At 44.2% G+C, this 27,511-nt stretch overlaps 1 protein-coding gene across 1 annotated transcript; it reads left to right on the forward strand.

Annotated features, from left to right (window-relative positions):
• PXDC1 (PX domain containing 1) lies at positions 1–23,484 on the forward strand. Its single transcript, XM_062499271.1, has 5 exons — positions 1–943; positions 13,854–13,945; positions 14,231–14,348; positions 17,141–17,252; positions 23,367–23,484. The coding sequence occupies exons 1-5, from the start codon at positions 688–690 to the stop codon at positions 23,482–23,484; spliced, it is 696 nt and encodes a 231-aa protein (XP_062355255.1). The 5' UTR covers positions 1–687.
• Positions 23,485–27,511: the final 4,027 nt, after the last annotated feature.

A 27,511-nucleotide genomic window follows, 5' to 3' on the forward strand; every position in this document is an offset into this window, starting at 1 on the left:
CCGGGGGTTCCATCGAGGTTTCTCAGGGCACAGTAGGAGCGCTGGTCCACCCTGCGCGCTGCGGGCGGCTGACAGCCTGGCAGTCTCCCTCTTCCTCCCTCAGCTGGCCGGGACGGAGGCTTAGAGAAAAAAAAAATAAATAAAAGCCGAAAAAAACCTTCTGGGGTCACTGGGCGGAGAAAAAAAATCCTCGTCCTGTCTGCGGAGTCTGCGAAAAGGGCCCGAGAAGGAAGAGGAGGATCCCGCCCCGCGGGGACCGCAGGGTTCAGCGGAGGGGTTGGGCGCTGGCTGCGGGGCCGGGGCCGGGGCGTCCCCCGCCTTTGGACGGGAGGGGCTCTGCCTTCCTGCGGAGCCGAGAAGAAGGGGCCGAGCCACCCTGCTCCCCGCCCCGGAGGGGGTGAGAGCCGTCCTGCTCGGCGCCGGGGGTTCGGCGGGGCAGGGTGCCCGGGCTGTCCCCTCGCTGCGGCCGCCGTCTATGAGGCACTAGCGAGCCTCTCTCCAGCGCCGGGAGTCGACACAGCCCGCGGGCAGGGCCAGGCCGGGGTGCCGTGCGGCGGGTGGCACCCCCTCCTTCTCTCTTCCTCCTCCTCTTCCTCCTCCTCCTCCTCTTAACTTAGCCACGGCGGCGCGGGGCGGTGCGCTTCGCCCTGCGCCGGCGGCGGGGGATGTGCGGGCGGCGGCGGCGGGATGGCTTCGGCCGTGTTTGAGGGCACCTCGCTGGTGAACATGTACGTGCGGGGCTGCTGGGTGAACGGCATCCGGCGGCTCATCATCAGCCGGCGGGGCGACGAGGAGGAGTTCTACGAGATCCGCACCGAGTGGTCGGACCGCAACATCCTCTACCTGCACCGCAGCTACTCCGACCTCGGCCGCCTCTTCAAGCGGCTCCTCGACTCCTTCCCCGAGGACCGGCCCGAGCTGTCCCGCTCTCCCTTGCTCCAAGGTTTGAGCAGCTTCCGCGGCCCTGGCGCTCCCTGCTCGGCGGGCGGGCTGGTTTCGGCCGCCGCTCCCTCGGGGGTGGCGGTGGCCGGAGAGGACGGGCGGGCGAGCGGTCCCTCTCGGCGGAGGGAAGTGAGGAGCTGGAGCCGCTGAGAACCGGACGGGGGGGCAGAAGAACTACGGGGGCGTTTTGCGGTCGGAAACTCCTCCCGGGTTGTTGATTTACACTTCTCTTTCCTTTTTTTTTTTTCTTTTTTTTTTTTTTTTGGACTGTACGTTTTGAGCCGAGAGCTCCCGCAGGAAGGAGACCCCAGTATCACTTCTGCTGTCTCCAACTGCGCGGCTCCAGGCTGGGCTGGGGGAACAGGGGTATCGCCGTTGGCGCTGCCCCTCTCCGGTGCCTTCGGCATCCTCGAGGAAGGGCTGGGGAGTGGTTTGCAGGAAGAAAGGGTGTAGTTGAAAAATCTCCGTGTGTTGGTATGTTGTTTGCCACAAGGAGAAGGCAAAAAAAAAAAAAAAAGTCTGCAGCGCTTGCCAGGGGACGGAGCAACTCTGGGAGCTGGCATAATTCCTCGCATAACTTGCGTGGAAACGGGAATTACAGCAGCGGTTAGTAGAGACGTCTGGTCTCTTCCAGTTTCTGAAGTGGATTAACTAAACTCTAGGGATGTTGTCCATGCTCAGGCCTTGCTGCGCAGAAGCAGGATGTACCCAAGCTGTCTTGCGGGTTGGGTTTAGTTTCTTTAATGTTTGGGATAGTTTTTAGATAGAGTTACGAGTTCTACGCTGACGTATTTCGAGTGCGTAGAATGGTGAGGAGCATCCAGTCATCTGAAAATAGGTGTATGCCTAGCATTTCCAGTCTCCCCACTGGAGTTACGATGTAAATTATTTGATTGAAAAGAAACGGGGAAAAGCCGATACTCTGTGCATTATTTTCTCTGTGAGAGAATGGGAAAGTTCTTCCCAGTTCTCACTTAGCCTCTCACCCTGCTAGTGGGACCCCCTTGCAGAGGGTCTGCGTTTTGCTGCTCTCAGAACTGGGTCTCCACCGTTCATACAGGTGTAAACCCACCGGACTTCATTCCTGGGCCGTCCCTGTGTGGCAGCGAGCTCTGTTCCCTGCCACTGGCGATATCTCCCGGGCTTATTCCCCAAGAATGTTTTCTGACAGGTGTTTATAGTGAGACAGGTCTTTTGCTCATGCTCCCGCTGGATCCCTGACCTCTGGTGGTGGGCTAGGTTTGGGTTTTTCATGTGCCTCGCATCAAAACTCTCGTACATTTCCCACTCCAAGCTTCCTTGCGTCGCGGGAGCCGCAGCCCTCTCCCCGGCCCGTGTGCCCTGGCGCTGGGCTTTCCCGTCCCCGCTGCCGGGAGGTGGCAGCTCGGCCCCGCCGGCCCCGGGAGCTCCGCCGCCACTCGCGGGCCCCGAGTGCCCTCTGCAGACGGCGGGGATGGGCGCAGGGATGAGCCGGGACAGCCCCTGCTTGCTCCGGGGTGCGAGCGGGAGATGTTCTCGGGGCTGGGTGCCGGAGGGGGGGCTGTCTCCTCCCGCTTGGGTGCAGGCTGGGAATAGAGCTGTTCCTGCGGATGCCAGAGCCCACCTCTCAGCCGGCACAAGCAGTGCCTCGTGTATTTCTCTTGCTGACCAGGGATTTAAAGTAATGCAAAAGCTTGTTACCCGCCGTGTGTGTCCTACCCAAAGAACTGCGGGTGTGATTTTTACTAGTGCTGAGTGACAGTAAATTCTTAGTAACATGGCCTTCGAGTGTATGTGGTGCCTGGGCCACGGCTTTTGAGGATGCAGGGTAGGTTTGGAGTGAGCCTGCTTGTGGCTTCCAGGGCACAGCGCGTGCCAGAGTCACCATGACTAAAAATTGACATCCCAGGGTGCCTGTAGTCCTTCATGTTGGCTTTATGGGGCTCTGAAGAGTAGCTTGGCAGCTGGACTTGGGTGTGTGCTGTGTCTGGCTACAAATGAACTCAATCCTTGGCCTCCTGTCCTTCCTAGTGCTCCTTCCCCACTGGTTATGCACAGAGGCTGCTGCTTATCCTAAAGCCCTTCTCATCCTCAGCACCTCTCACAAGTGAGCATGGTTCCTCTCCTGTCTCAAGGCCTGCCAAAGCTTTTGCAAAGTATTCGACTCTTTTCACTTCTCTCCGAAGCATTTTTAATGCGGTTTGAGCAAGATGGGTTTATAGTCCCTTGCCTTGGCTTTACTTGACAGTCCCAGGGAGATACACCATTCATGCATGAACAACTGGGAAAGATTAACCATACTCAGCCTGTGTTGCTCAATCTATGCTTAAAACCTAGAGCCAGAAACCTTGACTTACCTTTATTTCAGGAACAGGCACACTGACTACAGTAGAATGGGGAATGAGCAAAGCATCAATTCAGGATTTGAAATATCAAAACCTAATATAAGTAGATTATGATCTATTTAGCTTGTTGAGGGGGTGGGGGTTAACTTTGCAACAGAGATGGAATAAAAATTGGGAGTAGTTTCTAAGCAATTACAGTGTGCGTCACAATTTCAGCAATACTCTGTTTAAAATTATGCTGCTCCTGCTCTAAAGAAAATTACTTTGCAGAGTATGCTTCTCTGCCGAAAGAACACTTCATCATACCAACATTTTAAATTGGCTGACCACAGCCTCTGATAACTTGACAAAGTTGAAACATAAAAATCTCATTTAACTAAGTGACAGTGATGCAAAGGTTTGTATGGAAGAAGAGATTGCATGGGGCATGTCCAGTCTTTACATAATTCGTGGGGTAAGCACAGTTTCTTAATGCCCTGTTTAAAAGATGTCCTGCTGTCTACAGTGAACCTCAATGTACTTAACCCAACAAAAACACCTAACAAAAGCCCATTCTTCTGTTAACATTTAGTCATATACATTTGTGTGTATTTATATATATATATATATATACAAGTGTATTTGCATATGTATGTCAATTTGTGTGTGTGTGTTTATCTTGGGCTTCCTGAAAGAAGGTGAATGTCAGCTGTGTCTTTTATCTGGAGGAAGTGATAAAGTGTTGCAAACCAGATTTGCGTTGCACTGAAGGACTCCAAAGTCCCTACAGATTTGCCTAAGGAGCATTAGAAGGACTAGCATTATCCTACAGCTCAGTCAAGCTGCAGTGTGCTACATTTAAGGGATATGACTGAGAGTGGAAGCTTGAGCTATTTGATGTTATTAGCTTTTTAAATGAAGGTTGTGGAAACCTCAGCAATTTTAGAAAGAGTTGGTTGTTACCTTTATTGCTGGTTTCAGCAGACAGTTCATGCTGAGCAGGAGTGTGCTCCTTTTCTTGCTCAGCACGAGGAAACCATCCTCTTCATTCCTTTCTTGACCCCTTATCCTCCTGGACTGACTTCCACAATGCTTTTCCCTTCCTTATTTGTAGGAGCTGCTGAGTGCTTTGAGATTGCAGAGGAGAGGATGGGAGGTGTAGCTGTCTGCAGTGGCTGTTCATCTTACCCTTTCTTTGATAGGAGAGGAGGGGAGGTCCCAGAGGGAGTAGGGCATTCCCACAGTTTGTCTTTGGTAACTAATAAGAACATGTGGCAGAGTGCACTCTGCATCTGGAGTGTACAATGATGCTGAAGGCCAAGAACCTTCAGCAACACGAGGCATCTCACTAGGAAGCTGCTAAACAAGGTTAGGTATGTGCATACCTGCAGGGTGACTAAGTATGATTCACAATGATGTTTCCAGTGACTTGCTAGTATTTTATTTGTCTTTGAAATCTACCTGTCCCTTGCTCTAGGCAATTGTACAAAAGAGGATCACAGGAAAACACAGGTTCGTTCACTCCTGCAATGAACACAGCCTAATATTTCTAAACTGTCTGTTTCTTTATGCAAAGTCTATTTTGAATTTAATCAGTTTTCTTGAGAAAGTCAGAGCTATGGACTTAGAAGCTGACTTAAAATTGATGGAAGTATAAAAAAATGCAACAGACCAAATAAACACCAAAACTGAGGTATAAATCTGGAAAAGGACTCGTCTTTCCCCGCACCCATCCCCCCCCTGCCCCATCCCCCATTTTCTCTAAATACTACTTGTGAGGTCTCATGTAAGATTTACCCTAGAACTTGAGCCAGCTTCAATGCAGTCAGCAGTCACACACCGCCCTCACCTCTGACTTCAGTGCCGGCAGAATCAACCCCTTAAGGAACCCAAAGGAGCACATCAGCAGCCTTTCAAAAGTGGGATTTGTTTTGCCTTTGAAGTGCCAGGGTGTTTTCTGGCAGCCCTCCTCTGCACTTGTTGGTTGCCTTTGATATCAGAACAGAGGCTCAGGTACTCTTCCTATGTTAACTGTTCATATTGTACCTATCTGTAGTGCCTGGTCGTGCTCTGATACCCTGAGCTGCCAAATCAGAGACTCTGACAGATTTATCTTATTACAAGATGGACCTCTTCCCAAAGTTCTCATTTTCCTCCTTTCTGTGCCTCCTCTGACTCATTCTGCTTTGTCATGGTCTTTTTTTCCCTTTGCTCTTCTTTCTTCTATTTCCTCTTTGCTTCTCCAAGTTGCTTTCCCTGAGCTACTTTCTGTTCTTTTTCTTTGCCTCCAGGTTTCCCTCACTGATGTGCTACCATCCATGGTTATTTATGGCTCTGCAGAACTTCTCTGTTCCCTTCCACCTTGAAGATACTCGACCTCTCTCCATCCGTAGAAGTGTTCTAGTAGTGGTGGAGATTTTCTATCTTTAGATTTCTATCTTTAGATAGAAAATCTACTTTTATTTTGCCTCGTAGCTTAGCAGCAGTCACTTCACCTGCAGCAGACCTGAGCAGTCCCTCACACAGACTAGGCTGAGCTCTAACTCCAAGCCTTGTGTCAGCCTCTGGGGTGGCATCCTCCTGCAGGAAGCAGGTGATCAGCTGTTTTCCATGTCTGAGTGGTTGTGCAGTAGGAAGCTCTTCCAGGGCTGCTATTGGAAGGATGTGCACAGCACAGAAGGCAGTTCCTGAAGAGCCAGCCCAGGAGCATTGTTTGCTTGCAAATGCTGTGTTCAGAACTTAGTTTTCTATATGCTGCGTTATAGCGTTGCTGTTGTTGTTGTTGTTTACAAGACCATCTGGGAGTGTGATTTATGAGAGGAGGGAGCTTTACAGAAGCAGCATAGTGGTTTCCACAGACAGCAGCTGTTTCTCGGTGCTGTGGCAATACAGATAAATACACTGCATCTATTGTGCTCTTTTCATTGTTGACATTGTCAACAGTTCATTAGTGGAGCTTGCTCAGAGCTTCTGTCTGGCAGACAAAAGATGCTGCTCTTAGTTATCAGGCTCTAGCAGAACTATATAACCAAAATTAAGTTTTTGGCTTCTGGGTTTGTTTGGTTTTTTTTAATCAGCTGAATTTCATGGTTCATTTGTAATGATGGCAATTAATGAAGCTGTGTTGTTACAAAGCTAGACGCAAGTTGCCTTTTTGTGGTGAACCAAGGCAATGTGTCGGGGAAGTTTTGTGGTGGAAAGGAATGGAAATGAGATGTGTTTTTCATGACAGCTCTCACCTGATAAGAAATCAGCATTAAAAATGGTTGTAGGAGCTTGCATTTTTCATCAGGTTTTGACTGCTTTGTTCACTCCTATCTCATGCTTGTTTAACATCTTTTTCTTTCTTGTGGCTCATCAAGACAGGGAGCTCTGTGGAGCTCTGTGGAGAAAGCCTGTCTGCCATGTTCTGCCACCAAAACATGCCTTCTCCATTCCAGAGATCCTGGGAGATCCCTTAACTAACAACACAATGTGTGGAAAACCCATCATTTTGAGGATCTGGGTTTCTCAGCTTTTAACTTGCCTCCTTTCTTTGCATGGGTATTCAAGTGTGTCAGGGTAATCAACTCATGGTCACTTTTGCTCTGGGGAATGTCAGTCAGACTGTTGTTTGGACAGGACTTTTCCTCATCCTGCATCTGCTTCATATGAGCTGCAAAAGAAGAAAGGTGTGGGTAGAGTGTCAAAAGCTCTCTCTCTTTCTGTATTAAACTGATTTATCTCAATATCTTCAATATGTTTGCTACTACCCGCTGGAACTTCTGAAAATATGGAGTGACTCACATGCATTTTGTGTACTGATACCTCTTTAAAAAAAATTTGGTCCTCATAATCAAGTTTGAGAAGGGCAGCACAATGTGATAAATGTCAAAAGTCCTCCTCCCTATACCCACCCCTCTTTTCAGCTCTACTGTTGCTTCCTCAGTAATGCCAGCAAGAGGGATCCTGTCAGGGATATTGCATCAATAGCAAATCCTTTGTAAAGGCCGTAGTGACTCCTGTCACATGAGATGGATGAACTTCCCCACAAGGGGCAAATGTGTCTGCTCCAAGAGAGAGGGGTTGTAGAATTAGGCAAGAGGCATCAAAGAGGAGTTGTTAGAGCTGCCAGACTTAAGTCAGACCAGTGCTGTAGCTAGCTCTAGGATCCTGTCCCTGGTGATGAGAACCAGATGCTGCAGAAGACAGCATAAATAACAGGCAGAGAACAGAAAAGTGACAGTCCTGGTTTCTAGTAATTGAAGATCTGACATCCCTGATTGCCTGTAATTATCTGCCCTTCTCTGGATCTTATCAAATCTTTGGACTTAAGAGATCCCTATGGTGTTATTTCTGCAGTTATTGAGGAAAAGTTGTATGAAACAAGCTTTCCTGTCTGCTGCAGTTTTTTTTCATTCCCTGCCTTTACATACCCCTGAGTATTCCCTTGCCCTTCTAGCAATCTTTTATCCTCCTCTCCTTCATCAGAAAGGAGGCAGCTGTTAAGGGGAGCTGGTTAGGCCTTTTCAGAATCCAGTCTGAGGTGGCTAATGCCATAGTTCCCAGGTGGCAAGGTTGAGGGAACACACATTTGCAGTGAGGAGGGATCATACCTGGGCAGCTGCTTGGAGGAGTAAGGTATGCTGGCCACAAAGCAAGGGAAAATGCCAGCTGAAATGGTATTGAGAAGACCCAGTTCAGCAGAGGGAGTAAGTAGGAAGAAGTGCAAAGAAGTAAAATAGCAGAAAAAAATGGGGCTGAGTTGTCTGTCATCTTTCAGCCCTGATCCATGTGCCAGCTGAGTAGCTTCAGTTTCTGCATGTTTCTGTGGAATATCTGTCTGTGGATATGTTTAGAAGTTAACTAGATATGGTCCCTGATCTGACTTTGGACTTGGCCCATCTTTGGATGAATCAAACTAGACTCTTTTATTTAACATTATTCTCTAAAGACTAAGACCTTCCTTTTATTGCTCCATCTACATCTTGGACTGTGTGTGTGCACAAGGCACAGAACATATCTGAGGGACAGGAGGAATGAGGGAAAAGGATAAAAAAGTTTTAGCACTGCAGTGGTAATGAATACTGTAACTGGGGAAAAGGCGAACATCTCCCATTGAAGTCTGGTCAGGAGAGGTAGCAAAGTAGCAGTCTCCCATGCAAGGCAACTTGTATGTCTTCCTGAAGATTTGAAATCCCTAACTGCTGCTTGGGGTCTTGTGCAAAGAGAGAAGGATGGGCTCATGATTTAAATCTATAAGCCTCCAATCTTTCTTGCAGTGTAGATTAGCAGAATACAGTAGGATTTCTCTCTGGATTTATTTATTACTCCTTTTTTTCCTCTTTGATACCTACTCTACAGTCTTCCTATAGGGAATGGAGAGAGAATTAGAGTGGCTCAGTGTAACTTTAATCCTCATGTGCATACTGAAACACACAGCATTTAGGACTATTAGCATTCCATCTTGGAGGTATCTTCAGACAGTACACCTTGGCTTCTGCCCTTGCTCAGCTTCCTGTATATATAGAACTGATTTTGAGAAAATAGGGTATCTCTTGGACAGTCTTTGCTCCTGTCCTGACCACAAACACGGAGTGTAGTCCTTTAGATTGGAGAGACAGGGTTTGGTATCATGTGTACATAGTGACTTGTGCATAGCAACACATCCCCAGAAAAACAGACTTCCGTGTGTCATCCTTGATGTGACATTACAGATAGATGCTTGACTTGGACATGAACTTATTCTTCCTTGGAAGGCACTAGAGGATTTTTGAGACACTGCTCATTGTGCACGCTGACTGTCAGGACTGCTCTGTGATTTCATTATGACCCATGAAGCCCATGCTACAGTTCCTGTCCTGCTTCCTGTGGTAGAAACATGTGGTGCATTATCTGTGGTTTTCAGAATGTCATTAGTTCCAGATTTGGTGGCTCACATAGCAGTAATAGGACAGCCCTACCAAGGCTTGTGTGTTTACATCAGGAGTTGGCTCTCAGTTCATTCTCCTCTGCTGCTGAGCTCGTTTCCTGCCTGTGTGCAGCTCTGGGCCCCTCTCCCACGCTGTGAGCCAGTGTGCCAGGTACACAGCTGCTGGCCTGCTCTCCCAGCCTCCTGCAGCTGCCCTGGCACCAGGGACCCAGGGCAGGAAGAAAACTGCAGGCTTCTGGTGCTGCTTGTGCCGTACTTACTTTTGCAGACTCATGTGGCTCTGCACGGAGTTGCTACCTACGCTTGGTCTCAAACTGAAAGCAAATCCTTTCAGTCTTAAGGACTCTGCCTGGGGCTCTTGGTCTGGAAAGGGGCAGAAAAAATGTCGAGAGGATTGAATGAGGTCGCTGACTATGTTTTAAAAAATAAAACAATCTACCAGGCACAGGTGAGTGCCACGCTGGGTTAGGCAGTGTCTTTCCTCCGTTAACCCAGTCTGTTGGCTTCCCTGTGTGCAGGGTGAAGGAATCTTAGAAGTTTGTGGTATTTGGCAGCAGGGTTTGTGGCAAAAAAAAGAGCCAGCAGGACTCGAGTTTACCTCAAACCCTATAAACACAGGTGTTTATAGCATTTAAATCACTTGAAATAATAGCTAATTATTAGTGCAGTACAGGTAACAAGACAGAGAGCAAAGCTTTCCTAGGAGGATTTTGTGTATGTTTTCCATTAGCAGTCCAGACAAGGGCCAGAGCTGAGAAAAATGCATGAGAACAGCCTTTCACCATGACCTCACTAACACATTTCCCAGCTCTGAGTTCTGCTCTGTTGCATGACTGAACAAGTGAAGAAAGCACAACTGGTTCAGGATACTGATTGCTTTACTGGTATCTTATTTTTATTTTATAGCAAATGGAGTAAAGGTTCTTGGGTAGTAAAAGCCCCAGATGGAAATATAGGCTAGACATATATTTATGGGCCTTGGGCAGAGACAACAGCCTTGGGACATGTTGTAGCTGCTGCATAGATGCTTCATATGTGGCCAGGGTGTCCCACACACTCCAGATGCATCCAGATTTTGGTGCATTTATGTCAGGGTTAATGAATGGTGGGGGTGCTGGGCTCTGTCTGCAGTGTCAGCTGGCACGTCTGGGTGTCTGTTCAGGCGTTTCCAGCATCTGGAGATCCTGCATCAGCCTCTGGCTTTTTTTTCCCCTCCTTCTTTCTTCCTCGACAAACCTACCAAACAGGAGAAAGAAGACAGGCAAAGGAGAAACCCCCACAAAGTGAAGAATAGGACTGGAAACTTGGGTGCAGTTCTGTGACCCTTCTTTACACAAATTCTGATTCCTGCTCAAACTTACTACAGTGCCCGGGTGAGAAAGGAGCTTGGATGGGGAATCTTCTCCTGTAGTCTCTTGCTTCTTTTGTGTGGTCTGGGGTTTCCTGACGTGAAGCCTTTGACAAGAGTGGTTTGAGGTATTGCCTGCTGCTCACCTAATTGTGCTGGCAAAGCAGAAGCAGCTCTGTGTTGTGGTGTGGGAGAGGAAATGAGGTGCAGGGGAGGGTGGGAGTACCTTAAGCCACTGTTGGCACCAGAGACTTTACTGGACTTGCAAAAGCCCAGCGTGCACATAGGTGCTGTGGTTGATGACAGCAGCCAGTTAGAGAGTGCTGAAAGGGATGGAAAGAAAGGAGCAGGACCTCCACTCCTCCTGGCTGCTTGGGCCAGGAGGCAGTGCCTCACTCTGGTTAGCCTGGCTGTGGGGCTGGGAGCAGCCTCTCAGGTTGTGGGATCGTGGTCTGTGACTAACTGAAAACCACAAGAGTATCTGTTAACTTTTAGAAACAGAGACTTGTAGAATTAAGATAAATAAGGGCCTTACAAACTTCATGACAAATGCAGAAGAAATTACAGGTTTCGATATATGTATATAAGGCCAGTCAAGTGGTTTCTGTTTGTTCGGGTTGCAGATGTATGAAAAGAAAGGCTTTAGCCTGGCCAAATTGAACTCCCTGTAAGGGGAATTCATTTAAGGTCAGCAGCCTTACACCCCAAAGCTGCACATCTGCAATCATTAAGCACATATATAGGAAGCTGTCCAGGCAGATGTATCACCCTCCTTCCTACACTGTCTGCTTTTTGGTTTTGATATTACTGAAAGCTTCAGTAAGAAACAGTTTTTATGGTGCCAGATGTTACAGGTCTTCTGTGCCAGTTTCCAAGTTGGAGTGTGGGTTTGCATGGCTGGTGTCTTTCCAAGAGGTGGAAGGAGATAGTATACCAGGGCTGGAAATTGCTTGTGAATGCAAGAAGCTGTAAAACCTCCCACGGGGCAAGCTACAACAGTGCAACAGGCTGACAGCCTTGTCTGACTTCTTGGTGAAACATAAAAAGGCCGTGTGGAGCTGCAGATGCTTTCCCTGATTACTAATGAGAGAAATCCTGACCACTTGGCTGGTTTTCCTCATAGGATGAATGCTCAGGGTTGGTTTTTTTTCTTTTCCTTTTTCTTCCCCTCCCAGTCTGAATATCTTCATTTGTTTGAAAGTATCCCTCTTCCTGTTAAAATACTAGTTCCAACAGGGCATGCTTATCTGGGAAAGCGTCTGAGATCGAGGCCAGATTTGAGAGGGAGCAGAAGAATGCTGAATCCCTGGTGGATGGGCAATGAGGTGGGAGCCACAGCTGGACAGTCTCTGCTCTCTCTGACTGTATCAGTGTTTATGCAGAGTGGATCAAGACCAGCATGAGAAGTGGAGGCACCCCATGGCAGCTGGCACCAGGATGGCTGGCTCTGTTTTCTCTGATGTGGGCTGCAGCAGGGCCAGCAGCATGTTTCTAACATCATGGATGAGTGTCTGAGCTGTGGGGCCATTGGCAGCTTTTTCTTTCTTTTAGAGAAGATGAAACCCCTTTCACTGAAAAATCTGAACTTGATCCAGATGTGGGATGGCAACATATTTGTGGAGGGGCAAAGCAAATCCACCCAGGCCTGCACCCCATAGTTTGGATGATGAATGGTGCTGGTCTGCAATTCAGGTCTGTAATGCCAAGCACAGCCCAGCTAATATGTAGTCTGTGGCCCCATGCAGATGAGTTTATTCACATTTGCAGCCTTTCGGAGAGTTTCCAAGCCAAGCTACTTGATTGTAGTGTACACCAGCCAAAGCAAGACACAGACCACCTCCCTTATATGCCTGCTGCTATGCATTGCTCTGCTGTCAGGAGAGGGGGCGAGTTTTACTGGGGTGAGGCAATAGCCATGCTGAAAAAACAGGCAAAATTAATTACTGCTGAGCAAGAGAAAAGGCTTATACAAGCAGGGGACTTTTGTGGGACAGCTGTCAAGTAAACCCAGTTGCTTTGGAGACATCTCTGTTTTAATTGGAGCTGTAACTGGAGGAGAGTTGACAGCTTCCAAGTCACACTTTTGTCTGGAAAGTTTCTGTGGAATTGTACCTCGTTGGTAGCAAACAAGGACTGGTGCAGACTGAAACTGTTTGTGGATGCTGTTCCCACACTCTGCATGTTTGATGGCTCTGCACTGGTCTTTTGAATAGGAAGATGGAGATACCTTTACTTTAACACAATTGTAGTATATTGAAATGCTTTCTCACAGACTGCTTTCAAGATTTTTAATTTTGATGGTTTTGATTTATTGTGTCTTTTCCTGTTCCAGCCTTTTGTTTGGTTGTTTGTTTGTTTATTGTGGCTTGTTATATTTAACAATTTCTCTTAGGTATTTTCATTTTCGTGGGTGTATCCTGCTCCTCGGAAAAGATGCACAGATGTAGTTGTTAAATGAATATTTGATTAGAAAAAGTAGGTTGCAAATATCAGCAATAAAAGGCCCACTAGAGGGATGTGAGATTTTGGGGCTTACTTCTCCTCATATGCCCTTTACATGCATCTAACCTGTGCTGTATTTCCTTCAGTCTGCTAGAGGAGGGGAAAGTTACAGATGTCCTGCAGGTTATACATGCAAAATACTGTATCAAAATATGGTATTGACATTTGAGATCGCCATACTGAGCAGTTCAATATTGCATTGTAATGCATCATTCTGGATATCGGGAAGTAAAATTTCTGTCTTAATCCCTTCTGCAGCACTGTGATAATTCAGTGACAGAATAGATGAAAAAAATCCTAGCAGTTATCTTGCACTTGATACTGACAAATTTTCCTTGGACCACTCACTGGGGCTTACAGCCAGAGAAATACAAAACTGCTCTCAAAGCCTTTTGTTTAGCTTATGCTTTTTTTCCCCCCTCTTATCTGTAGGATGTGTCTTTTCGTTATCTTGGGCTCTCTTTTGCTTTTTGTTTACAGAAAAAAAGAATTTAAAAGGATGAATAATGGTTCTTGGAAGCAGAAAGTGGGCTATTTAACAATCACTGCTGGGAATGCTGTCTAGTGAAATTGTGGGTGAGGGAGTACATGATTCTACTTCTGCTTGTCTTGCAATTCCTACATATGGTTATAAACAGCTGAGTTTGTGTCAGGCTCGCCACTCTGCTTTGTAAACTACACCCACCGCAGTTTGGGGTGCACACTTTATCATCAGTTGGCTTAAAAGACATTTCTGGAAGGCATATTTGAAGTTGCTCCACATCTTCCTGAGGGGCTGCTTCTGGCTACTAAAGAGTGCATAAATGTGCTTTAGTTTATGCTTATGATCTGTTTACTTTGTTTCTAGGGCTCATCGCAATAAAAGAAGCCCATGATATAGAAGCCAGACTTAATGAAGTGGAAAAGCTTCTGAAGACTATTATAAACATGCCCTGGAAGGTGAGTAAGCCAAGTTCCAATTCAGCCCAGCTTGACTCCTCCTTCATGGTGACATGCATTCTCATGCAGATTAGAATGTGATGGGCTTTGCCAAACTCTGAGAGAAGCAGCGATTTATTGAGTAACTTGGAGAAATGCTGAGTGCCAGAACTGTGCAATGATGCCTCCAAGCTGTCACTTGTAATAAGTCTTTCTGTCATACCATAGAGGGGTGGAAATGGAGAAGAGGGACGAAGCAAACTGCTGGTTTAAATTTGATATCTGTTTTATTTCTCTCTTTTTAAGTATTCGAGGTCTGAAGTTGTCCTCACATTCTTTGAGAGATCTCCTTTGGACCAAGTTCTAAAAAATGACAATGTCCATAAAATTCAGCCAAGCTTTCAAAGTCCAGTTAAAATATCAGGTAAGAATTGTTAACTTCCTGTGGTTGACTCAAGAATTGAAGAATGAAAATTACTTCATTTGCTGTTGCTATTATTATTTATTTATCAATAATTCAAAATGTAGTTCTCATTAGTGTATTGTGACATAGAACATACAATTTTCCTTGATATACTGTGCAACATGCATTCTGCAATAAAGTGGCAGGTGAAATGGGAGGCTCACAAATGCAAAGCAGTGAATGTGAGGAAAATGCAGTCCTTACTACATATCATCACCTATAATAGTGCTGTTACCACTTAGAAAGGAGATTTTGAGGCTATTGATAGAGTTCTGTGAAAATGTATGCTTAGTTCCAAACAATGGGCAATATCAGCAGTGAGAATATTAGATATTATTAGGAAACAAAGAAGAGGAGCATCTTGAATACAATATGCACAATTTTGGTTTCTTCATCTCAGGATAGAAGAGAATTTAAAATTACACAAATAGAGTGAGGATTCGAGTTGTTCAACATCTTTTCCAAGAAAAGGTTTAATTAAATAACACTTCATCTGTGAGAAGAGATAGACTGGTATTATGGAAGTCGACGAAGCTGTGAATAGAAGGAGGTCAATTACCCTGTACTTCTTGTGAAACAAGATCTATTGGTTATCTTATATCACTGACAGACAACAGGCTTTAAACAAACAAAAGGAAGGTTATAATATTGTTTCGTTTCCATACAAAGCATGATTAAGGAATGGAGCTCACTGTCATAGGATATTTTGAAACTGAAAGCAGAAGTGACTTCAAAAGGGAATTAGACAAGGAAGTGGAGAAAAAGTACATTGAAACCTGTCACAGGTGGAGACACAGGAAGTTCCTAAACCACAGATTGCTAATGGATAAAGAGGAGAGCCTATCCTTGCCTATTCTTTTAGCTTTTCCCCTCTTCATCTGCTACTGACCCTTGTGAAAAGGTCTGTGAACTTCTGGTGTGACTGGTTTTGTATTTCTATACTGAAACACTTTGTTTGAACCCAAGGAACCAGGAAACTCCTGGTTTGTGTCACCAGAAGAGCTTATTTGCAGTTAATTGAAATGAAATACTACATAGTCCTCCAAGGTTTATAGTGTCTGGCAAGGAACTGGTATCAATTTTCTTCGGTACTGACAAAACTATCTCAACTGAATAATAGCATGTCTTAATTTCAAATTATTGTTGGTAGTGACGAGTCATATCTAATTAACTGGAGAAAGATTCTCCTACCTATGCAGCTATCCAAAAGGATCTTGTGGTAATTAATTTTATCATTCAAGTGATTGCTGCCATTAATGCTAAGAACATAGGTGGAAATTTGATGTTAATTGATATTTACCTCATCTGGAGGTTGTGAAATGGAAATGGGTCAGTGTCTGGCAGTACTGTCAGTAGATGGCAGTAAATGATAATGGGTAAAGCATTTCATGCAGTGAAATGCTGTAACTCTTAGGTCAAATCAAAGAGATTAGGAAAATACTGACATTCCTGTTAATCAGAGTGTACCTTTCTACCGGTCTCAGTCTTGGAAAAGCAGAAAAAAATGTTTTGTGTTCTCTGAAAAAAACGAACTGTCCCCTGCATGGTTCTGCTCAGAGTGGTAGGTGATGGGGAAGAGAGAAAGGGCCACCCTCGAGCATGAAATCTGAATTTGAATTTGTGGTGCAAATCTTATTTTACAATCATTCCATGCTCGCTCAAGATGAGTCCTGTGAAGTGTGATTCTGCTGGGGTTCAGTGTTTCCATAACCCCCATATGTACTCTGCTAAAGTGAGTTGCAGTAAAATGTGGAATGAAAGTCAAAGATGACTCTCAAGAAAAATATGGGAGTTTTGGCTTGACCTTAATGCAGAAGCATGTAATGTTAAAAAAAATTGCCTCCTCTCTCCTGTCTTATCTCCTGTTCATTGTTGAACTATATATATAGCTCAAACTTGTTGGTGTGTTTTCCGCCTACCATATTTTCTGCTACAGACTAATTTTTTTTGTTGCTTTGCTGATAATGCAAGACTATAACACAGGGTCATAATGTCTTGAGGCAGACCAAGAGTCATCCTAGTTAAGCCAGTGCTGTTTTTTTTTTTTAATAATTTTCAAAGTTATTTATTTTGAAAATATTTATTTATTTAAGGTGCATTTATTCTGTGCTGGTCCTAGCTTCATCTAAAATTTTGTGACCAAAAGAAATCTTTGTAACTTGCCTAGTTTGACTTTCCATAGAGCACAGATGTGAATTAACTTCTCGTTCACATCAAATACTGTTCTTTAGTTATCAATTCTCCCCATGGTAGTAAGTCAGTGGAATTAGGTATAAATTTTAGATATTCTGTATTGGAGGCTTCTAACAGAGTTAGAAACAAATAAGCCAGTTAGAAACAAATAAGCAGTATCAAGGGCAGTGTAAAACATGATGTTTCTTTACACAACTTAGAGTTGGTGGTTGAATTAACTTGTAAGGTCACTTTTAATTTTCCTTTTTATGTCTTTTTTATTTTTGCTTAAGCACTTTTTTAATTTTACTTAATACACAATTATGATTTGGTAGTGGTAGTTGCTTCAGATGCTCTGTGTCATGAATTGGTTAGGTGAATAAAATTGCTTGAACTCCGTCAGTTTGCAGATGTAAGAAGCTGTGAAACCAACTCTTTATTCCTGCTTTCCTGTGCAGGTTTTCAGTGTCATACACACATCTCAGTTCATAACCATGTCAGTTACACATGATACCCAGTTGCTTTCCAGTTTTTTTTTTTTGTTTTTTTTTTAAATCTTGTTTTCTTTCTTCTCCCAACAGAAATCATGCGATCAAATGGATTCTGTTTAGCCAACACTGAAACAATAGTCATTGACCACAGTATACCTAATGGAAAAGAGAAGCACCTGGATGTAGATTCAGCAGAACATTTGTAAGTGGAGTTCGAGGAAAAGCAATGCTGTCACCTTCTCTGTAGCTTTCCCACCACCCTAGCAAAATGTTATTGTCTGTCTAAGGGAAAGACTGGTACAGCTGTCATCCTGACTGGTTAAAGGTCACTGGGCCTGATTGCTAACACTTCACAGCAATTTCCCGTTAAAGTGGGTAAAATGGGAGAATGATTGACCCCAAAGTGATCAGTCTTCTGGTTATGAAAAAAGAACTGAGGTTGCTGTAGGGGTGCTGCAAAGGGAGAACAGAATTATTTCTTTTTCTCATGACTGAGATGAGAGCTGGTTTGAGCCCAAACTTGGAAACTCAAACAGCCTAACAAATGGCATATCCTGCTACAAAGGGTAGTAGAATGTTTGGGAAGCAAAACACTGTCCTCAGAGGTGACCACATCCCTGAAAGTAATTGAACAAAGGTCAACAGCTGCTCAGCTGGCACTTGGTGTAGCATGTGTCTATCCTTAGGGAAAAGGCAAGTTAGTCTGGTTTCATTGGAAAGTTCTGCTTCCTAATGCATGTACGTATTCTGGGGTCAGAAACCTGTAACCAGGAGGGCTTCTATGGCCATAAACTAAAGCACAAGGAGTTCCATCTCAACATGAGGAAGAACGTTATGCTGAGGGTAGCAGAGCACTAGAACAGGCTGCCCAGGGTGATCATGGAGTTTCCCTCTCTGGAGGCATTCCAAACCCACTAGACATGTTCCTGTGTCACCTGCTCTGGGTGACTCAGCCTTGTCAGAGGGTCAGAGTGAATCATCTCCAAAGGTCCATTTCAACCCCAACCATTCTGTGATTCCTTGATTCATGTAGGTCTTAAATCAGTGACTGTATTCACAGATGGGTATTGATGGAAATATGCTCCTACCTGGTATGATTTCTGTCATACCAGGTGATTGATATTTCAATGAGCTTCAGGTAGTGAACCATTTAAATATTTTTGATGAGAAATGTTGACCTACTTTTTCATTAGACCAGTTGAATGAAGAAGAGAATACTAAAACACTTATGGAGCTTTTATCTTTGAATGCAGTGATCTGTCTTGTCATATTTGAAATGCCAGTCTGTAACAAGGTTTAGAGCTTGGCAACATTTTATCAGAGCTGGAGAGTATGTCTGGCTCCAGTGTAATTTCTTGAAGTCTTTTTATTAACTTACCACTTAGTGGTTTGAACCTTGACCTTGCTAACTGCATTTAAGCTTATAAGCTTGTAATAATGAGACTAAAATGGCACACTAGAGGTAATTCTGTAAGGCCAATACCTGGAAATTAAAATTGTTATAGTTCACAGTGGATCACTCTTTGTGCTGAGAGTGACAAATTATAGGAGAAAATTACCAAAGAAAGCCTTCTCCTGCCTTACTTTGATTATTTTTTAAAAGAAATTATTAAAAATATATTTGTAGCTAATTTTGATTTTAAAAATGTGTTCCAGCCCAAGCAAAACTTAGCAGCCTGGAATCAGAAACTACAATCATCTAGCTGCCATCCCATGGAAGCCAGAGACTGTTAATGTCAGAATATACTAATGTGATAAGAACTGAATGGTAGGCATAATTTCCCATAAACTGTGGTGGAAGAAATGAATCTAGGGTAACAGCTTGACTTTGTGCAGCCTGACTTAGTTTAACTTTCCAAAGGATGTGAAGTCAGAAGTCAAGAAGTTAATTTTGAATGTGTGTTTTATATGGTGCCCTAAATTTTCCCATCCTGCAGATGTATTTTATAGCCAAGACATAATAGCCAGGAGATAATGGAACGAGTGTAGCACAGCTGTTTTGTAAAAAATGAACATTTTTTAAAAGCAGAGATTTTCTGTACTGTTGGTTTAAATGCATGCTATTAGCCCAGAAAGGAAACTTTAAAATCTTTCAAATCCAATACTGTTCCCTTTCAGTCTCAGTAAAATTTGATTTATGGTATGTTCTACCCTAAAATCAGCATTAATTCCTTGTGGACCTGATATCCTCAGATGGGAATTTTTTCCTTTCGGCTGCATTAAACTCTTTGGCTTCTGCATTTTGACTGCTGATGGACTTGAATGAGACATTTTGCAGAGCAAACCTGTATTTTTTGGGAAGAAGTACCTGAAGCTTTGGCTGGAAGTGCTCATTCCCTATACTGGTTAGCTGTGTAACCTGCAGTGCTACCTGCCCAGTGATCCATCAGCTGAAAAGTCTTGTACTTGTTGCAAAAGAAACCACAGAAGTTTTCCAAGTTGCTTACTCTGTTATTCTGAAGTAGGTCTTTGCTGCTTCCTTCATTTTCTCTCTGATTTTAGTTGGCAGTACCCCATACTGTTGCAAACTGTGGTGAAGCCAGTGTGCTCAGCATCCATGTGGCATAACAGGTCCTTTTGTGTGTGGTTCTTGGAGAGTAGTCTAAAGTATTTTTGAAAGAAAAAGGTGGTAAATAAATGCATTTGAAGTTATGCTTTGGTTTACAGAGGCACCTTTCTCTGCAAAGACTGCACTTCTGTTTTCTAGGCCAGCAGCAGAGTCTATGGCATTGGATAAGCTGCCTTTTTGGCATATTCACTCCAGTACCTGAAGGAGATGTAAAGGGAATTTTAATGGGAGCATGTGATAGGATAAGGGGGGTGGCCTTAAGCTGAAGGAGAGTAGGTTTAGATTAGCTATTAGGAAGAAAATCTTCAGATAAGGGTTGTGAGATACTGGACCAAGTTCCCCATGTTGTGGACTCCCCATCCCTGGAGACATTCAGAACCAGACTGGATGGGGCTCTGAGTAAACTGACCTAGTGGAAGGTGTCCCTGCCCATGGCAGGGGGATTGGAACTAGATGATCCAAGCAACCTATCCTATGATTCTATGATATGTACATCTTTCAAATACTTCCAGTGGTGGTGACTCAACCACTTTCCTGGGCAGCTTGTTTTGATGCTTGATAACCCTTTCAGTCAAGAAACTTTTCCCAGTATCTAATCTAAACTTTCCCCAGTAGAACTTGAGGCCCTTACTTCTTGCCCTGTCACTGGCTACCTGGGAAAAGAGACCAACCCCGACCTGGCTGCCCCCTCCTTTCAGGCAGTTCTAGAGTGATGAGTTCTTCCCCTGAGCCTCCTCTTCTCCAGGCTGAACGCTCCCAGCTCCCTCAGCTGCTCCTCATCAGATTTGTGCTCCAGACCCTTCACCAGCTCTGTTGCCCTTCTCTGCACAGGCTCCAGCACCTCAGTGTCCTTCTTGTAGTGAGGGGCCCAGAACTGGACACAGGACTCAAGGTGTGGCCTCACCAGTATCAAATACAGGGGAACAATCACCTTCCTGGTCCTGCTGGTGACTATTTCTGATATAGGCCAGGATGCCATGGGCCTTCTTGGTCACCTGGGCACACACTGGCTCCTGTTTAGGCACTGTTGACCAACATCCCAGGTCCTTTATTGCCAGGCAGTTTTACAGCCTCTCTGCCCCTAGCCTGTAGCTCTGCATGGGGTCACTTGTTGTGATGCTAGTTGTTGTGACGCAGGACCTGGCACTTGGTCTTGTTGAAGCTCATACAGTTGGCTTCAGCTGATCAATCCAGCCTGTCCAGATCCCTCTGGGAAAGCCTTCCTACCCTCCAGTACATTGGCACTCCCACTCAGCTTGGTGTCATCTGCAAACTGACAGAGGTTGATCCCCACATTCAGACCATCAATAAAGATATTCAACAGGACTGGCCCCAAAACTGAGCCCAGGAAAACACTACCTCTGAAAGGTTACCAAATAGATTTAGCTCCTTTCACCATCCCTCACTCTTTGACCCCAGCCACCAGTTTTTACGTAGCAGGCCTGTCCAAACTATAAGCTTCTATGTTGCTCCCTCTTCTTCCTGGTGAATCTGAGTAACAAATCTAATGCATTAACAGAGGTTAAAATGATAAAGAATTCTTTCTTACAACACAAGAAGTAGGCTCTTGCAAAAGACAGTGTGTCTGTCAGGGTGCATTGGGGAAAAGAAATTAAGGACAGCAGTTTGGGCATTTAGGAATCTGAAGGTCCACAGTAGAGTTGCAGGATTTCTTTTGAGAGAAAGACCTGTTGGTAAAAGCACAAAAGCATTTTTGACTGTTGTCAAAAACAGCTGGTTCTGGTGTCATACACAGCTGCTGACTGTGGTGAATAGTCCTGGTTTGCTGACTTCGGTTTTGTGTGAGCACTCTAGAGCAGTGCTTTGCAGACTGCTGTGCGCACACTTCCTTTTTGGTGGCAAGAAAAGCTTTCTGCTTAACCGCAGCATCTGACTTCCACTGCTTCGCACCTCATATTCTGCTTGCAGTAACCTATCAGTGAGGCTGGAGAACCACAAAATCTGTGGGACCTTTCAGATGTAATCCTGTAGCTTTATGTTGATAAGAGCAAGAGAGCAGAATCTGAATAGCCTCTTGACTCCTCTTCTGCTTTCTTCACTCTATCTGCCCCACTGGTATTTCATAATCTGTTGTTTCTGGATCACTTGCAGTCCATAAGACAGCACAACATGATCTGTGAAGTGTTTGCAAGATAGCAAATCAACTCCCTTGTGCACACATTCCCACACACAAGGCAAGTAAACAGCCTGGAGGGACTAGAGGAATGAGGGTAATAAACATTCAAAGTTCAGTCTCATTGCTGTTTCATTTAAAGCGAAGAGCAAAGCAACAGTGCCGTGGGAGAAAATCCATGAGTTTCTGCTCAAAATAAGTCCCCTCTTTTGGCTCTCATAGTTTTAAAAAAAGACATGAGAAGGACCAGAAAGGAGTGTGGAGAAGATAGAATTGGGGCCACACGTTGCAGGATGTATAGACCAGGCCATCCAATAATCCATGACACTTCTAAATCAAGTTTTGGGAAGAGATGGGAGTGGGAGACTTACCTGTTTGTTTCCCCTACCACCCTTCTTCATGTCCTCTGAAATACTTAACTCTTAGGTCACCCTCTAGGGTGAGGTTAGGGGGATGTCTGCACTTGTTTCACTTATCTAAGGAGTCTAACTAGACATGTGTAGATGAACTACAGTTTTAAATATTAATTATTTTGAAGTTCATCTGTTTACCTGCCATTCAGAGAGCTGCAGTAGGCCAGCTAGGCTGATAAAGATGTTAAAGACATGCTAAAAATGAGAGCTGGGTTAGAATGTCTTTTTCCATCTTGTGCAATTTTTCAGTTTCTGCTTCCCTTTATTTTTCACTTTTCATACTGAATGAAATTTCTTTCAAAATATTACAGAGAGAGTTTGAGAAAAAGAAATGTTATGGTTCTTCAAACCCCTTTTAGAACTGAGGTGAAATTTAGTCCTTGGCCTGCAGTGAATGCCTTTAACTGCTAGGCTATCTAGGAAGAAGATAATGTTTCTTACCACAGAAATTCAAGCCTTCTTGGAATGGGAATGTGTGTAGCTGAGAGAAGTGTAGGTTTTAACAGCTTGGTGCTTTCTGGTTGAGAGTAAGTATGAGACAGTAGGTAATTCTTGCAAAAGTTCAGGTTATGAAACAGTTGTTGGGAAGTGGGGAGGAAAATACCAAAACAAGTGAAACTAAATTTGACGGTCTTTTTAGATTGGAGATTCTGTGATTGCCAAAATCCAAATCTTGTACCATAGGAAGGACAGCTAGACTCTGGAGGAAGGATACCATAGTAATTTATTCCTTCCTATATTATGCTCCTTGGCCTCTTACAAAAGCCAAACCCTGAAAAAGTGCCTGTGAAAAAGGCTGAGAGTCCAAATTCAGATGGGAAACAAAGGCAGTTTCTTTTTCACTTTTATGTGAGAACTGAGGCATTTTGTGTTGCTCACACATGCTGTGGGAACAAAATAGAAGGATATGGACTTCAACTGCGTGATTCACTCTTCCAAGACTCATTGCTGCTTCCTTCCTTCCTTCCTTCCTTCCTTCCTAGTAGATTTGAAAGTCAGAGGGTGACAAGATCACTTGCTTAGGTGCACTGGTTTTCACTGCCCCATGGTTTAGCCATAAACATGAGTATAGGAGGAGAAGGAGGTATGGATGGAATCAGCTCCAAGTGCTTCTCCCACTCCCTTAGTACTTTTTTCCCAATTCCTTTGATTTTCTAAATGACTTAATGCCTTTTGGTGTTTTTTTTCATCTCTCCTTAGGTTCGAAAGTGTTAGTGACTTTACCTCAGAGCTGGAAGACAGTGATGATCCAACAGCTTATGTCACCAATTTGACATACTACCACCTGGTCCCATTTGAGACTGACATTCTGGACTGAGGCTGCTTAGGGGTGCAGGCAGCCAGCATCCAGCCAACTTCTTTGTCCATAGGTTCTGCTATCTCTGGCATTGCATCTCTGTGAATAAGGCTGTACAGACAAGACCAACAACAGGGAAGCTGCAGCAAGAGCGCCACAAAGCTGGTTTTATAAGTGTGATCCTCTGTTGTGTGTTACGGAGACATCTTGTAAGGAGATATCTGCTTTGCTGCTGACAACAAACTCACTTGCTGTGAAAGCAGGGCAGCAGAGCCTTCCTGGGAATCAGTGAAGTCTGTGCTATGTCTGTGGGAATTGCCACCCTGCTGCAGCTGTCAGAAACTTGTGCTGTAGCAGCCACAAGTCATCCGTGCCCCTTGTGGTGCAAGCTGAGTTCCCCTTTTAGGATACCAACAGAAACTTCCTCAGATGGCGTGACCACACTTTTTATGCTTTGTAAGCAAGAAGACAAGCAAACCAGCTGAACTTTGTCAGTTCCCTCTGCAGTTGCTTAATGGAGGTCTCGTGGGTCGCTTTTTGCTCAGCTACCAGATGATTGGTGCCTTACAGATGTCAGAAATACCACTGAGTGCCTCCAGGAAACAGAACACACGAGCTGACAGCTTTACTTCTTTTAATCATGGGCCTTCGCATAATCACTGGAAGGACGACTGCTCCTTCCTGGAACAGTAAAGCAGACAGCAACTGGCATCGCAGTAAACTGTGCATGATGTTTGGGTACCTGGATGATTTCAGAAGTCTGGAAAGCCAATGGAAAAGCTGAGCTGCTCCACTAAGAAGGGTCAAGGCTACAGCAGGCACTTTGATACTATCTTTTCTTTTCATGTGGACCAGCAGATGTAAATGGTGCTTATAGATGTTTACACCAGAGACATAATTCCCTATGCATATTTCTTTCCAGATGATGGGAAGGAAGACGCTGAGATTTATGTTGTGTTTGGACTGAAAAAGAATGATAAGCTGCAGTTTGCCTACAGTGGTAGGAAAAACAGTCTCTCCACTGCCACCCTGTCTCAAGGAGTTTGTCCAGCTTTCTGAGTTCTGCCTGGGGGGAGTAGGTGCAGGCCTCCTTGTTGTGTAATGCCATGGACTCCAGCAGAGATAGGACAGCGGGAGCAAGAGTGGGATTGGACCCTGCAGCCTTTTGACTATTGAGTAGTGCAATCTTAAAGTGTCCCCAGGGGTCTCTCCCTTGCAGAGCACTCTGAATTCCCAGCTCTCACTGTGAGTGCTCAGCACTCACCAACATGACCGTTCATTGAGCTTTTTGCCATCTGTTTGCAAATATTAATTTGAAGGGACTGAAATGGAAAGAAATGTGTTTTTGGACATATTTCTTGGAAAAGAGGCTTGCTTGGTCCTGAAGAAGCTGATACAGCCCCCTTCTGCAAACTTTTCATTTCTATCTATAGAATAACAGTCAAACAGAATTTGTTAATGTAAATAATAAATTATTGAGAATCATAATTCTTTTACACAGTATGTTTTTAAAATATATTTTAATGAAATAAAATATAACTCACCTTCAGTATAATTCTGCAGCTTCAAGTAGTGCCTCCTTTTTTTGTCTTATTTTGAGTACACTTTTCCAGACATGTCAAATTCTTTCTTTTCCCCATAGTTTTTGAAACGTGCTGAGTAATAGCAATTTCTGTGTTCCAAATGTTACTCGTACTGTACATGTGGTGTGTATCTACATGAAACCTCTGCCTAGCTGATGATCTTGGGTCTAGCTGTATGTTGTTTAATGCCACTCAGCTTAGTGGAGGATTTCTGTATTTTCATTTTCATCAGTGAAATCAAATTTGGCCATTATTGTTTTCGGAGATTAAGCAGATTCTTATAAATTCAATTTCTGTAGTAGAAAGGAATATGTTATCACTCACTCAAAGACTTTCTGAGCAGCCCCTTCAATTAGAATTGGGAAGATTTTTTTTTTATTTTTCTATTTGTTTTACTCTCATTAGTTTTAATTCTTCTGCTAGTGTTCTTAGTTAACCATGATGAAGTAGAAATAGCGTCTGGTAGACATGTGTGTTGGACTGGATAATGGAATATTTTATTTCAATTTCTGACCTTGCTGCCAGCCTACTATGTTCCTTTGGGTAATTCCACTTCATCTCCCTATCACTGAGTTTTCCTTGACTGATGTTTTGGAAAGCAGCATAATTGGTTTTTGATGCAATGTTGTCCCCTAATTAATTTGAATTTTCCTATTAATTATTGACCACATGGTAACATCTTCTAAAGAACTTAAAAATTGCATAAATTAAAAAATAAATATGTAAGTACTGCTAATTTTAAAAATGTACAGCCACATTCCTCAAATGAGAGCCAGCTAAGCTGTGTGCATTTCCAGTTTGTCAGGCTGAATGTCAGGACCTGTGAGGGTCAGTGGAGCAGGGGCTCCCATGGGGCTGTCAGGGCAGAGCTGGGCAGATGGGGCCTGTCCCATCTCCCTGCCAGGAGCAGGATCCCAGGCACCAGGGTGGCATCAGGCACCTCCCTGAGGATGAGGGTGGGCCAAGGGCAGGCCAGGATGTAGCTCTGCTCTGGGGAATGGGAGAGCAGCCCAGCTATGGTGTTGCTGGGACAGGGGCTGATGGGCTGGGGGGACTGACATGGGATCCTGGGCCATGAGTAAGTGGAAGAAAACCAAGGGTCAGTAGGGACAGCCAGAACTGTGGGTGCCTTTGGGGCCCAGATGCTGGAGGGTCAGGATTTTTGTTGTGCATGTTTTGGAAGCACATTTATTTTTGCCAGGTACCCGGGTATTCTGGGGATATGAAAAGGTGCAGATTTCAGTTCTTGCTCCATTATTGTGGTAAAAAAAAAAAAAAAAAACAAAAACCAAGAAAACCCACCAGTTTTTCATCATTTAAGGAAAATGTAGCTGAAATAAAAATCCATTGTTTAGATTTCATAACTGGACCTCTCCCCTGTGCACCCATTGTAGCTGGTAAAATCCCCCATGCCCAGGTCTGCAGAGCCCTGTGAGAAGTTTCTCAGGGGATGAAAAGTGCTGCCATCCAGAGGGGTGCTGTGTATGGTCTGCTAGAAATGTAAAACATTAGCACTGTTATTCATTTGTTAACCTATTGATGATTCTAAAGGGAGTGAGTGACACAAGAATTTTGTTCCCAGACCCCTCTCCATACAATGCCAAGATACTTCCTATGTAAGGCTTGTCCTTGAAAAGCTGGTCTGTGCTGTCTCTGCAACTTTCGCTTCTTCCCTTGGCACACATCATGGGGATCATGTGTACCAGTCTTTGCTATGAGCTGCCTGAGCAGAACAGAGCTGAAGTGAGCTGGTATCTAGGGAGGAAGCAGGAGGTACGTGTCTCTTGGCAGCAGCAGTGATGACAAAATAATTTGGATTTTATTTCTCAGGTCATGAAATATGCTGCCAAATCTTAGGAGAGTTAGGGAAGATAAAGCGTATCACACTATGCTATGTTTTGTCCACCAGTCTCTTTTTTTTTTTTTTTTTTTTTGGCTACATCAACTACTTTTTAAAAACTCAGTCTTGGATTCCAAGTCCGTTCTTCATTGCAGCAATAATCTGTAGCTCAGTATCAAACTCTAAAATAAAAAAGGGGGGAAAAAGAACTTTTTCTAATTTTTTTCTGTTTCCTGTAATATCCATTCCTGCTTCAGTCAGCTATCTCTGATAGACAAATTATTCAGGCTATTTTACTGATCAGCTTTCATCAATGTAATTGCTTTCTTGTGGAAATATTCATACCCTGAAGTGCAGTTCTCAAGTTTTACAGCGCACAGACCATTCCCATTTTCAGTGCTGTCAGATAATTCCTTGTTGCTCTAAACCCGTTCTCATTCTAATGAACTCTGTTAGAAATGCATACATTGGGGGATTTAGGTAAGGGCGAAATACCAAGGTAATAAACATAATACATCTGGATCAAAGAAATGGAGAATTCCTATTAACCTAAAAGCAGCAGTGAAGATTGGTGGGATGTGATTTACAATTGGACTGCATGGATTCAGACTTTCCTGGGCTTTCT

This window comes from Cinclus cinclus, chromosome 1, assembly GCF_963662255.1.
Source record: "Cinclus cinclus chromosome 1, bCinCin1.1, whole genome shotgun sequence".
In the NCBI taxonomy this organism is placed as follows: Eukaryota; Metazoa; Chordata; class Aves; order Passeriformes; family Cinclidae; genus Cinclus; species Cinclus cinclus.